General features: G+C 35.1%; 1 protein-coding gene across 1 annotated transcript; it reads right to left on the reverse strand.

Moving 5' to 3' along the window:
• Positions 1–12,741: 12,741 nt before the first annotated feature.
• Positions 12,742–13,630, reverse strand: LOC105048466 (uncharacterized). The gene has a single exon (XM_010927773.3). The coding sequence runs from the start codon at positions 13,439–13,441 to the stop codon at positions 12,950–12,952; it is 492 nt and encodes a 163-aa protein (XP_010926075.1). The 5' UTR covers positions 13,442–13,630; the 3' UTR covers positions 12,742–12,949.
• Between the last annotated feature and the right edge of the window lie 953 nt (positions 13,631–14,583).

Here is a 14,583-nt window from a genome sequence, read left to right on the forward strand (position 1 = left end):
GAGTAACCACCTCCGCCACTGCCTCGGCCACCACCTTCTCCACTCATTTTCCCATCACTGCCTCCACCACCACCTTTACCGCCACCGGCGCCACCTTTGCCTTTCATCGTTAATTTCAAAGGTATGGTAAGTGGAAACTGATGCCTTAGTTGAGAGATGCTGGATACTAGAATGACTCAGGGTTTGGAACTACATATAGAGAAAGGGCAAGCACGCTGTTCGATTCTCTTTAATAAATCGCCATGTTTTCCTACGAGAGTGGTGTGGTTGTCATCACAGCTTGCAGGGTGATAGGAATTGGAAACGGCGGTCAAAAGGTATTTTAACGGTTAAGGAAAATGGTTGGAGGGTTGTGGTCTTCTGGGAGTTCGAAATTGTGACGGCGAAACGATGAAATCCTTTAGGTAGATGGGCCTGAGGAATATCTCAAAAGTCTTGGGATTTAATAGTCCAATAAATGAATTTATTTTGTTCTCTTTTCAACGCGCACGTGTGCATGATATAGGTCCCCAGAGAACACGGTAACTAATTATGACTATTCAATATTACGTACAATATTTCACTGGTTGTCATTGCCAAAAAAAAAAAAAAAAAAAAACCATACTTCTGTTGTCCCAAGATTGACTGAATAAATAAAATGAATAAGAAACTGAGCACACATGCATATGTTCCAGCTATTTTAAGATTATGTTTGGTAGTTGATAATCTATTCAGATTGCTGGTAATTTAAAAGAATCTCATTGAATTACTATATTTTGTATGTTTTTTGGATGGCAATCTGAATTACTTTGACGATCCAAATTACATTCCAGAAGATAATTCGGATTACCAAAGAGAAGGATGACTATCCAAATTATCAAATATTTGATAATTTGATAATGAAATATTTGGACAAAACTGCTCCCATCAAAAAAATAAACTAATTAAACCATTTTTTTCCTCTTTCCAGTGCGTGAAGCCACTGATGCTGTTGCCTCCAAACCCTAGCCATCAAAATCTCCCCCTCTCACCTTGCCTCCAGTCGACTCACTGCCGTTCAACTCATCACCAGTGATAGCTCTTCGGCCAGGAGGTCGGGGTGCGGTGGCCAAAACAGCACGGGCGGTCGAGGGCCACAGGGGATAGGGTGTGGGGCACCGGTGGGGTGGGTGAGGGCGACGGCGTGGGTGGTTGAGGGTGGTGATGAAGACGGCTTCGGGGGGTGCGGGGTGCGGGTTCGCTGGAGGCCCAAGGGGTGGTGCGGAAGGGTGGGCGGCGGCATGGATGGCTGGGGGGCAGTGCCGAAGGTGCAACAGGCGGGGTGCCACTAGGGTAGGGTGCACGGAGCACTCGGGAATGGGGGGAGGGGTGTGGCATGCGAGGAAAAGAGAAGGAAGAGAAAAAAAGTAAAATAATAATAATAATAATAATAAAAATAATAATAAGTATCAAAAATAATAAAAAAAATTCAGATTTTTTCATAATAATAATAACAACAACCATCGAATCATCTATTTTAAAAATAAATAATTTTTATCATTACAAAATTAAATAAATATTTTAATTATTTTTAAATTTTAATATATCAAAAAAATTAAAATTTTTATTATATATTACATAGATTAATCTGGTTAAGAATTTGGATTACTAGTCCTACTAAATATATGTTAAAATACTTAACTAATAATTTGATTTAAGGGTATTTTAAAAATTTGATGTTATATTACCAGTAATCTGATTGTCATACCAAACATGTTAATCAAGATTTTTAATAATTTTACTACAATATTATCTGCATATACTAAATATAGTAATCAATATTACTGATAATTTAATAGAGACAATCTATCCTGCAGATAATTCAGATTATTTTTTAAGATTGCCTGATGATGCACCAAACGCAACCTAAGGATGAGAGTGATCTTACAAGAATGTACTTGAAACTCTATGTAGTTTATTTACGGATATTTGACATCATTAGTTGGTGATTAACCAGCAGCAAGAACTTTTTTTTTTGCAAATAACAAAAAAATAGTTCTTAGTCATTATATAATATTTATAATCAGACGCATAATGTTATGTAGGTTTTGGTTTCGCATTGTCTTAGATATCCAATAAAGCTCTTATCCTTTATTCATAGTGGGAATGATCTTGATAGAGATATCTCCATCATAATTATTATTATAATTGCTTAAACATATCTAATGCAATGCTACTCTTGCCGTTTGGAATATTCTCAATTTTATTTTTTATGAATCTAGAGCCATAAATTATATCAACTAGATTGTCGTGCAAGCAATTAGCTAGAATAGGATGTTTTGAGTCTATATTTAGTTAAAAAACAGTTTAGATTAGTTCAGAGTCCCCAGAAGATTTTTCTTTTAATACAAAATTCATGTTAAATAATCCTATCATTTTATTTTATATTGTGTTAGCATTTCAGATAATGTATATTACTACAATATATTTCTGTTCTAACAAAAAAAAATGGAGTTCTGTTGCATTGCGGATATATTAGATTTGTTGTATTTTGCACCATTGCTTCTGTTGTGATAGACAACCACTTCTATGTTAATCGTCTCTGTAATACCCGATTTTAAAAATCTAGCCCCATCAGGTCCATAGAAAAAAAAAAGAAGAAAGGAACAGAGAACAAAGACTCCCATTGGGAGTCTTCTTCTTCCTCATGTTCGACCAAGAGTAGGACTCCCAAGGCCACTGAAAAATCTTGGGAAGACTCCTATAAATCCCCTTCTCCCCCTCAATAGCCGGTCACGATCAGCCTTGAGATCTCCATCTTCTTCCTCTCAAAATTTCTCGTTGAAGCTGCCAACCCTGTTCTTGTGTTCGCTTCAATTTCTTGTCGGAGACCTCACCGAAGTCGAAGGTAAGCCCCGACCCTCTTTCTCTTCTTTCTCCTCTTTTCTATAGCTTCGTGCACCCTCACCGGCCATCAAGATCGTCGGAAAATCTACAAAACATCATGCCCTATTTTTTTTCTATTCGATCGAGCCCTTTCTTCTTCTTTTTCGGCCACTAGCACCGCCACCTATGGTGTAGCACCCATGGGTCATGACCTCCACCTCCCTAGGCTCCTCATCCGAAGATCATGGCTACTGGTGATCAGCCAATGATCAGAGAAATCCAAGAAAAGGGGCAGGTCCCCTGTTTTTTTATTTTTTTTCTAAATCCCTCACCGGCCGAGCCTCGCTGCTGGCGATCTCTTGCTCCCCACTGACGGACCTTCGGTCGTGCCACCGCCCTTCATCGGAGCTCGAGCCACCGAGCCCTTCCCCTCGGTCCTTCCTCTGTTCGGCCAGGAAGAGAAAGAAGAAAAGAAAAGAAAAAAAAAAGAAGAAGAAGAAAAGGAAAGGAAAAGAAAAAGAAAAAAAAAAGAAAGAAAAGAAAAAGAAAAAGAGAAAAAAAAAGAAGAAGAAGAAAAAGAAAAATAAAAAAAAGAGAAATTTTCTCTCTCTTTTCTCTCTCCTCTCTTTATCTTCTCTCTCCAGTTTCTCTCTCTAAATTCTCTCTCTATTTTCTTTCTCTATATTTTTTATCTCTTTTTATGGATTTTATCTCTCTAGGATCATTCTCTCTCTCTGATTGCATCACAGACCCTAAGATAAACTTAAGATGAAAATATGATGATCTGAGATTGCTCTGAAATTCGTGCAATAGATTGGATCTTGGTCCGATCCTTATTCGAAATAGATAACATCGATCATGATTAATTCATATTAAGTAATCCTGATATGATCTCTGATGATCTCAATCATGATTATCACTTTTGAAGGATATAAAGATTCTCTCTCTACTTTCTCTCTCTACTTTCTCTCTCATAACCGACTTTCTCTCTCTAAAAAGTCTATGAATGCTGTACCGAGTCATGCTTTCATCTTTTAGAGACCCATATTGACTCTAACAAGATGATCTTAAGTTACTTTGATATCCGTGCTGTATGTCAATCTCATTTGATTATATCAAAGTATCTTTCAAATTCATTATTAACGAACTCTATTGATTAATCTTGATCTAATCTGTGCTTCATAATTTCTTGATCAAGTCACTTAAATCTTATCCTCAAATCAAAGATCCTGAATTATCCTGGTATTTGGATGGTCCGACACATCCGATCAACACTCCTCTTTCCTTATGATTTAATCTTATTATATACATGGAATAGAAATTGATGATAATTTGATATTTTAAATATAATTAGCTGATTCTTCTAACGAAGTCTGAAGATCTAAGATGAATGAGGTAAGTAGATCTTATGCTCCTTGTTTATTTTTAAATAATCATATTTTCTATGCAAAGAATTGTTATTGATGAAATCATATTTTTCATAAAATAAGGATCAACATATGTGATATGAAAAAGCATATTTTATTATGAGCATTGATTTCATGAATATGTCTTATGAAAATAGCGTGATTATGAAGTATAAATTTTATTATTTTTTTATTTATGTATATGTATGTTTTAAGAAAAAAGATATAAGGATTTCAAAGGCTCTCAGATAGCTATGAATGAATTCCTTCGAGAAGGTCAACATCTGGAGCTAGCATCCACACGAAATATAGCCCCATCAATGGGTATAAAGTTGGCACATAAAATAAGAACTCTGTCGATTAAGAAACATGACCCTGTCACAAGTATAATAATGATCTTAGCATGAATATCTGGGAGCAATGTTTTGAAACTTGACATGAATACATGACAAGAATGATTTATGATTCATGATTGTGAAATATATATGAGTTTATACATGCATGATTGGTTTATGATTTATTTTATTATATGCTCTATGAAATACTTTATTTTATAATATCTATTATTTTTTAAATATTGTATTATCATGAAAAACTTATGCTTGATCCGATAAGGAAGCGCAAGTTCTACTTACTGGACTAGTGTAGCTCATATTTTTTTTATTTTTATTTTTTTTATAGAAAAAAAGTTAGGATCGATGAAAGATTTAAACTTGAAGATCTGCGTAGCAAACTTGAAAATTTATTTATGAAAGTTTAGTTTATTTTATGATCATGAATTTGTAGTTATTTGTGAATGTTGAGATTCGGGTTGATACTTGCTTTGGATTTAGATGCTCTGAACCAATATTGGTTCAATTATTTGATGAATAATGAAATTGAATCTTTTTATTTGATAAATTTTAGATGATTATGATGGATTGACTTCATATTATCGTGGGCTCCATCCCTCGGTAGCATGGTCGTGTTATATTTTGGATTTGAGGCGTGACATTTTATGGTATCAGAGCTTAGGTTATGATCATTGGAGATTATGATATAAGTGATTAGGATATGATAGAATAATATCAGAGCTTAAATTTTAGATCACTGAGATTATGAAGTGATATCAAAACTTTATGTATGATCAATAGGATGTGACAGAGTGGAGTATGGTGGATAATATCAGAGCTTAAGATTATGATCATTAAGGACGTGATAGAATGATATAAAGTTTAGGTTATGATCACTAGAGAATATGACTTAAGTGGTATTTGAGCTTAAAGTTATCATTATTCGGGATTGTGACTTTAGTGATATTTGAACTTGAGGCTAAGATCATGAGAAATATGATAGATATAAAAGAAAGGATTCAATAATTTAATTTCGAATCAATAGGTATTATGATGAAATTTATGCATAAGTGGCATATGATGTCTATAATAGAATTGATGAGTTATATCTTGAATTCTAATTAGTAGGGTTGATTTGAGTACGAGAAGTGTTGATCCTGAAATGAAGTGGGAGGTATTGATATGTTATATTAGGTATATTCGATGACATTGAAATGCTAAACTTAATGGATAAAGGATATGATAACTTTACTGATTTTGATGTTAATTTTTTTGTAAAGAAAGGGTTGGTTTGAAAGTTGTCTAAATGATTGTAAGGTAAATCGAAGGTTAACTCAAATTAATTCTAGACATATTGGATTTTTTAGAAGTGATGAAGCTTATGTAATAAGTTCAAACATAGAAAGTGGATGAAGATTTAATTTTGATGTGCTATACCTAAGAGACAGTAATGACAAAAAAATTTAAAATTTTATACTAAATTTTATATGAAATCTGAAAGTTGGATCTATCTTTGATTGATTTAACATACAAAGATTTTTTTTATTTTTGATAGACTTAAATAATTTGGTAAGTTGAGATCAGAGTACGCAGCAAAAGCGTGGTGGTCTGAATTGATTAGAAATATTAATCTTTTAAATTAAAAGATATTATAGAATATATTAGTTATAAATAAGGAAGGATTTTATTGATAATGAAAGGATACTATAAATCTTAATCTAATCTGATCAAAGTTCGATAATTTTTGTCAGTAGGTTATTTTATTATTGATAATACCAAGAAGAATCCTAGATACCTCAAACAATATAACTTAGTTTCGAGGATGAAATTTTTTTTTAGGAGGATAGAATGTAATACCCGATTTTAAAAATCTAGCCCCATCAAGTCCACAGAAAAGAAAAAAAAAAGAAGAAGAAAAGAAACAGAGAACGAAGACTCCCGTTGGGAGTCTTCTTCTTCCCCATGTCCAATTAGGAGTAGGACTCCCAAGGCCACTGAAAAACCTTGGAAAAACTCCTATAAATCCCCCTTCTCCCCCCTCAATAGCCAGCCATGACCAGCCTTGAGATCTTTGTCTTCTTCCTCTCGAAATTTCTCGTTGAAGCTGCCGATCCTGTTCTTGTATTTGCCTCAATTTCTTGTCGGAGACCTCACCAGAGTCGAAGGTAAGCCCCGACCCTCCTTCTTCTCTTCTTTTTTCTCTTTTTTATAGCTTCGTGCACCCTCGCCGGCCATCGGAATCATCAGAAAATCTACAAAACATCATGCCCTATTTTTTTCCTGTTCGATCGAGCCTTTTCTTCCTCTTTTCTGGCCACCAGCACCGCCACCCATGGTGCCACATCCATGGATCATGACCCCCACTTCCCTAGCCTCCTTTTCCAAAGATCATGGCCGTCAGTGATCGGTCAATGATCGAAGAAATCAAAGAAAAGGGGTGGATCCCCTATTTTTTATTTTTTTTCTAAATCCCCTATCGGTCGAGCCTCGCTGTCGGCGATCTCTTGCTCCCCACTGTCGGCCACCACTGTCGGACCTCCAACCATATCGTCACCCTTCGTCGGAGCCCGAGCCATCGAGCCCCTCCCCTCGGTCCCTCCTCTGTTCGGCCAGGAAGAGAAAGAAGAAAAGATAAGAAAAGAAAAAGAAGAAGAAGAAAAGAAAAGGAAAAGAAAAAGAAAAGAAAAAGAAAGAAAAGAAAAAGAAAAAGAGAAAAAAAAGAAGAAGAAAAAGAAAAAAATAAAAAAAGAAAAAATTTTCTCTCTCTTTTCTCTCTTCTCTCTCTACCTTTTCTCTTCAGTTTCTCTCTCTAAATTTTCTCTCTCTAGATTTTTTATCTCTTTTTATGAATTTTGTCTCTCTAGGGTCATTCTTGCATCACAGACCCTAAGATAAACTTGAGATGAAAATATGATGATCCGAGATTGCTTCAAAATTCATGCAGTAGATTGGATCCTGATCCGATCTTTATTCGAAATTGATCACATCGATCATGGTTAATCCATATTAAGTTATCCTGATATGATCTCTGATGATCTCAATTATGATTGTCACTTTTGAAGGATACGAAGATTCTCTTTCTACTTTCTCTCTGTATTTTTTCTCTTATGACCGACTTTCTCTCTCTAAGAAGGTCTATGAATCCTATACCTTGTCATGCCTTCATCTCTTAGGAGCTTATATTGATTCTAGCAAGATGATCTGAAGTTGCTTTGATATCCGTGCTGTATGTCAACATCATTTTATCATATCAAAGTATCTTTCAAATTTATTATTAATGAACTCTATTGATTGATCTTGATCTAATCTGTGCTTCACAATTTTTTGATCAAGTAACTTAAATCTGATCCTCAGATTAGAGACCTTGAATTGCCCCAGTATCTGGATGGTCCGACACATCCGGTCAACAGTTCTCTTTTCTTATGATTTAATCTTATTATATACATAGAATAGAAATTGATGATGATTTGATATTTTAAATAGGATTAGCTGATTCTTCTAACAAAGTCTGAAGATCTAAGATGAATGAGGTAAGTGGATCTTATGCCCCTTATTTATTTTTAAATAATCATATTTTTTATATAAAAAATTATTATTGATGAAATTATATTTTTCATAAAATAAGGATCAACATATGTAATATGAAAAAGTATGTTTTATTATGAGCATTGATTTCATGAATATGTCTTATGAAAATAGCATGATTATGAAGTATGAATTTTATTATTTTTTCATCTATGTATATGTATGTTTTAAGAAAAAAGATATAAAGATTTCAAAGGCTCTCAGATAGCTATGAATGAATTCCTTCAAAAAAGTCGACATTCGAAGCTAGCATCCACACGAAACATAGCCCCGCCAACGGGTATAAAGTTGGCACACGAAATAAGAACTCTGTCGATTAAGAAACATGACCATATCACGGGTATAATAGTGACCTTAGTACGAATATTTTGGAGCAATATTTCAAAATTTGACATGAATACATGACAAGAATGATTTATGATTCATGATTGTGAAATATACATGATTTTATACATGCATAATTGATTTATGATTTATTTTATTATATGCTCTATGAAATACTTTATTTTGTATTATTTATTATTTTCTAAATATTGTATTATCATGAAAAATTTATGCTTAATCTGATAAGGAAGCACAAGTTCTACTTACTGGACTAGTGTAGCTCATATTCTTTTTATTTTTTTTTTCTTTTACAGAAAAAAAGATTAGGACCGATGAAAGATTTATCCTCTGCGTAGCAAGTTTGAAAATTTGGTAGCGAAAATTTAGTTTATTTTATGATCATGGATTTGTAGTTATTTGTGAATGTTGAGATTCAGGTTGGTACTTGCTTTTGGATTAGATGCTCTGAACCAATGTTGGTTCAATTATTTGATGAATAATCGAATTGAATTTTTTTATTTGATGAATTTTAGATGATTATGATGGATTGGCTTTGTGTTATCGTGGGCTCCATCCCTAGGTAGCATGGCCGTGTTATGTTCTAGATTTGAAGCGTAGCAGTCATGTCGAAATGGCAAAAGCATGAAGAGGCATCTTTAGGTTTTTAAATTTTTGGGTAGTTTCTTTGCTACCCATTGATTATGTGAGCATAAGGGGGAGCAATATTTATAAGTACCGTGCATTATCATGTTAATTTGAATTTTTAATATAAAACTCCTTTATAAAAGAGCATATATTCAAGTCAATCGTTGTAGTAGCAGTTATTTCCCAACGTATGATGAAAATTTCAGCCATATAATCTATATCACGAGACTTATGCATAATTTTTATTTGATAATGGGGGAAGAGTTCCAGAAAACAATCTTCTGCACATCTATCAAGTGTCAAAATGTCCTAATTTTAACATTTCAACATTGGAAATACTTGACATGAAGATATAAGCATACATGCATGCGTCCATACGTATTACTTGCACTTTGTTGGGTTAGGTAGTTGTGTTTGTGTTTTGCATCAGAAAGGTAACAGTTAAAATAAATTGACTTGCAAGCAGTCCAATTATTTGTGACCAACCAATTCCCATCTTGTATGTTCCCACATGACCTTTAAGCCTAATCTTTTAGCTCTCTGCAAGACTAAACTTTTACATCCTCATTCAACTGTACTCGGCACTATTCTGAATTTAGTATTGACTGGCAGAATGATTTTTTTTTTTCAAAATGGTCACACTGTTATCATGTTGTTATCTATGATCAGTATCATATCTATGCTGAAATTTGTGGATCATTTATGGCAGAGATTTAATAAAAAATAATTTATTGCAACTAATCTTTATCTTGTAGATTGCTTTATAAAAGATTTAAAAAGGATAAAAATCTTAAAATCATCAAGGAAAATAGGACTTAGCCTATAAAAAACCTTTCAGTAACGAGAACTAACCTCTTCAATTGAAGATTCCTTGAAGGAGGTTCAAAATAGTAATAACAAGCTGGCTAATTGATTAGAGAGCATATGTAATTTATCTGATATTGAAGTTATAGACTCTAACTCATCCCTATGATTGGTGCTTATATGTAATGATTAGGAAGAGTTTATCTCTAAATGAAATTTAAGAGATATTCCTCTAAATGTGACACTATATACATCCCTGAAATGGCTCATCTATGTGAGGGTATTCATTTTTGGCTGCGGTTAGGGATATAGAAAATCTCTAAAAACTCTCATGAAATAATCAAGATACTCACATACGGTTATTAATGTGCAAACTAGCAATATGAGCTTCTATATTATGTATGTAATAGTAAAAATCTGAATCAAAGGGATGTAGATTAAGACCTGATTTATTTCGCTTCTTTTAGGTTGATACCATTAACACTAAATGAAGTTAAGTCATGAAAGATACTTCTCCTATTGCATAGTATATATACCCAGTAAAAAATTATTCTAGATTATTAAATTTTTAAGTTTTAATTATTTCAAGAATTTTAAATTTTGAGGAGGAATGTTGGAGTTTTGGAGGAAATTAAAAACTCAAAATTTCCTCCAACAAATTCCAACCAAAATCCAAACTTTTTATTTTATTTAGTCACACATTTTATTTTTTCATTTTAAATGATTATTACCATTTTTTTAATACATATCATATTTTAATGATTACTGTTTTGTCTGTTAGACCAATTAATATTTTTATGTCTGTTAATACGTATTTAATATATTTTAATGCTGTATTAGATGCCCAAATGGCTAGTCCTTAGGCTCATAAATTGGGCCCACGATAGAGGGATGCAAGAAAATACTCTCGCCCTCCTAATCTAAAATCTTCCTCTATTCTAAATCTTCTTCTTTCGATCTTCTTTCAAGTTTTGTAATCTATTCTTTTGATTATTTATATGCTGGGTTGCAACTCTATCATCCTCTTTACAGTCATGTCTGCTGGAGAGGTTACTGATTATATCTTAGGGTAGAGTTTTCGAGTTTGATCCTGCACAAGAGTCGAGAATCACTTTAAGACAATGCACTACACACCTCCTATCTATAAGTTTTTAGATTAATTTTAATATTAATTTTATAATAATATTTGATTGTTAATTCAATTAAATTACAATCGGCTTTCGTGAAAAACGAAATTCATCACATATTCCTAACAAAATTTCCAAGTAAGACAAACTGGTAGTAATGCATGCCAGAAATGAAAAGTAATATCTTTCATTTTCAACAACATGAATCATATGGTGTTCTTGCTGATACACATCGATGTGTTGCTATGAGATGATGATTGATCGTAACAGAGAACAATAAATTGTGTATACAATCAGGTTTAGGGCTGAAGATCAAGCGATTAATGAATAACAACAAAATTTTATCCTCCCATAGAAATTTTAGTTAGCTAGCGGCTCACACTCAGCAATTTTATAGAGAAGTATCTAAGCTGATATGAATTAGATCATATATTGTTTCTTTGACCTGTTGCGAGTTTATATATACATATATACATACATAGACGTGGCATAAAAATTAGAGTAGAACTTATATCATCTAGATCTATTCCATTATAAGGCAATTATATGGTGACAAATGTTCGAAGCAAACTATTAGATCAAAGTAAGGACTTGCAATTGGCGGAGTACCCTTGCTCAGCAATCTCCCGCACAAGCACATCATTCCCAGTTCCAATATCAGGTACGCTCCAGTTGGACAAGTTTCTTTGATTCAGTTAATCAATTTTCAATTACTACAAATTAAAACTATGCTAAAATAAAATATAATCTCATTTTTTTTTCCTAGTCAATATGATAATCTATTGAACTAAAAAATCTGAATATCTCAACTTATTTATTTTTTTTTTAAATGAAGTGTTTGGTTGCGGAATAAATTTTGAAGAAGTTAGAACAATGAAACCAGGTAATTAATATGGAGAGGTAAGACTTATTCCATGAAACAAAAATTTTGTATATATGGTAGTAGAAATAAATGCACAGGATGAGCGTTAATATGCATTGAATTTCACGGTCATTTGAATTTTATGACAAGGATGGAATTACCTAACTTTTATATATTTAAGGAGCGAATAAGGACAAAAATTAATTGGAGGGAATAACTTCTCCTATTCCATAATATAAGGCCTATCCTACCCAAAAAATGGAACAGAATTAGTCTCTCTTCTATCCTAGATTAGAACCATGCTGGGACACATGCTATCCCAACCTGATCCAGAATTTTTTTTCAGACTTTGGGCTGAGCTTAGATACAAAATTTCTTTCCCAATCCTAAACTGAGCTCAAGCCTAGGCCCAACTCAAAGCCCAATGGGACTTGACGTGAATAAGCCTGCTTGGATCGAAAGGTTAGATGATAATCGGCTCGATTGGGTCAAAAGTCTTGGTTTGTTTGGCCCAAAATGTCCAACCCGATCTAAAAGACTGATGGCAGGGCTGGAAATACTCCAGGTTTCGAGCTAAAGCTTCCAACTGGGTCCGAGCCAGGTCAAGCATCAGACTGAGCCCGGCTTAACATGTGTTCGGCCCTACCCTAGCCCTTTACATTCTGTGGCCTGGCCCATCCGCTCCAAAACTGGCCTAGCCCGTTTCTAGCGTTGCAAAGATTGTTTATTTAAATAGTTGGCACCTAAAAGTAAAATGGGCTATAACACGGAATATAACGCAAGAGCAATAGAACACTTATTTCTTGGTCCAATGAAGCCAGGAAAATGTAAGTTAATTCTCAACTCAATCCAAGAAAATGTTAGTTGTCTAACTCTCCATATTACGTACATTGGTAGAAACCATTAAAAAGAAAAGAAATACATACATCAGAAGAAATCCTTATAAGGATTTAACAAAATAAAGGATAGGAAAAAAATTCATTCATTGCTTGGCCAGCACTTCCTCCATATTAGTTTCATTCATGGAACCTCCTCAATAGTGTCTAATGCCGGCCTCCAAGATCGTTCCGTCGACAACATCTCACCCACGTTTTTGACACTCCCCCTTGTTTCTTTCACCTGCTTGGCTCCTGTAGGAAACAAGCAGAAGTCACCGAGAACAGGAAGGATTCTTCTTCCAATGTTCTTAGACCCCCCTCCCTTCTTTATTGCACTAGATGCCTTGCATGAGATGGAGGCCATCTCCTCCTCGGTGAGCACAGAGTACAGCATGTCCATGGGGAGGAGAAAGTAGAGGCGGCGCGGCTCGAGCTCCTTGTCGGCCACCAGACCGGGGATCCGGCATCCCACCTTGAGGTAGTTTGAGTCGCACACAAATTGACCAGGGTTCTCGACCATAAGCTCGGCTGCTCTCAGTGAGTGCATGTACTCTTCAACTCCACCATTGCTATCCATGACCTTGATGGACCGGGTAGAGATGGCATAAGGTGTGCATGATGTAGTGTTGCCCATGAGAGAGAAGAGAGAGTATACGTCTTCAAGCAATGGATGGACTTACTGGTTTGTGAAAGCTAGTGAGTGTTGATAAGAGAGGATATGAAGGCCACAACAGAGAGGAAAGGAGGAAGAAAGCTACTTGTTTATGAAGGCCAAGGAACGCTAGCTGATATAAGACTTTAAGGTGATGGAGAGAGAGAGAGAGATCGGTCGCTTTTCGTGGGGATAGTTTATTAGGGGGAGCACATGGCTGGTGAGTTCCGAGTTTGGTGGTGAATGGATGCTGACAAACCGGTCTAGCGGGAGAACGAGAGGCATCAATCGACATCAAAGCATTAACTTGGTTGGGCTGTCACTTAGCGCTCTTGAATGGGTCTTAACAGAGAAAAGAAACTCTCTAATGGAAGTTTGATGGTATAAGAAAAGTCGAGGACCGTAGAATAAAATTTGAGGTCCCTAGACGCATGTTTTTGGTTAGGCAGGTAGGTAATGTCAGGTGCCTTTCTTAGGCATTTGAATCTCGCCTCACATGGGGAATTTGGCCCGTGGTGCAAGTGAAGCCAGCCAGCTTGCTTCCATCTAAAATTTGATTCTGGCCCCATCCACACTCGCTGTCTGTCATCACCGCTTCCCTGATGGACATGAGCTTGCAAAAGCATGCTCCCTTGTCCTCAGCCCTAAATCTTCTCCATACTTTATTCTAAAAGATATAGGCTAGAGCTTGGTAAGGGAGTACTTGCTAGTTCTAACCAGCTTGAATTTGTGGACACCTGTCGCTTGCCTGAACCTTTCTATAACAACTCCAGCAAAATGGAATGCTGTTCAAGTCCTAGAACAGGACAAACACTGGAGAAAAGGGAGCAATTAGTGCAATAACTGTATTACAAGGAGAGAGACTATATTTTATGGGAAAAGGCTATGAGGTTGGAACCAAATAAGGTTCCTCCAAGCGTACCTTATCAGAACAAACCTTCGCCAGTTGCTTGCTAATGCAATAACAATTTTATACAGAACTGTGGATCCCAGAGCAGTCTAAGAACACTGGTTGTGAGGTTAGGAAAAGATACCAGCTAATCATATGGAGAACCTTAAAGCCAACCTGATGAACCATTGCAGATCTATGATAAAAAAAGTTTTATAGGTAGGATTTGCAAGTT

This window comes from Elaeis guineensis, chromosome 7 (genome assembly GCF_000442705.2).
Source record: "Elaeis guineensis isolate ETL-2024a chromosome 7, EG11, whole genome shotgun sequence".
Lineage (NCBI taxonomy): Eukaryota > Viridiplantae > Streptophyta > Magnoliopsida > Arecales > Arecaceae > Elaeis > Elaeis guineensis.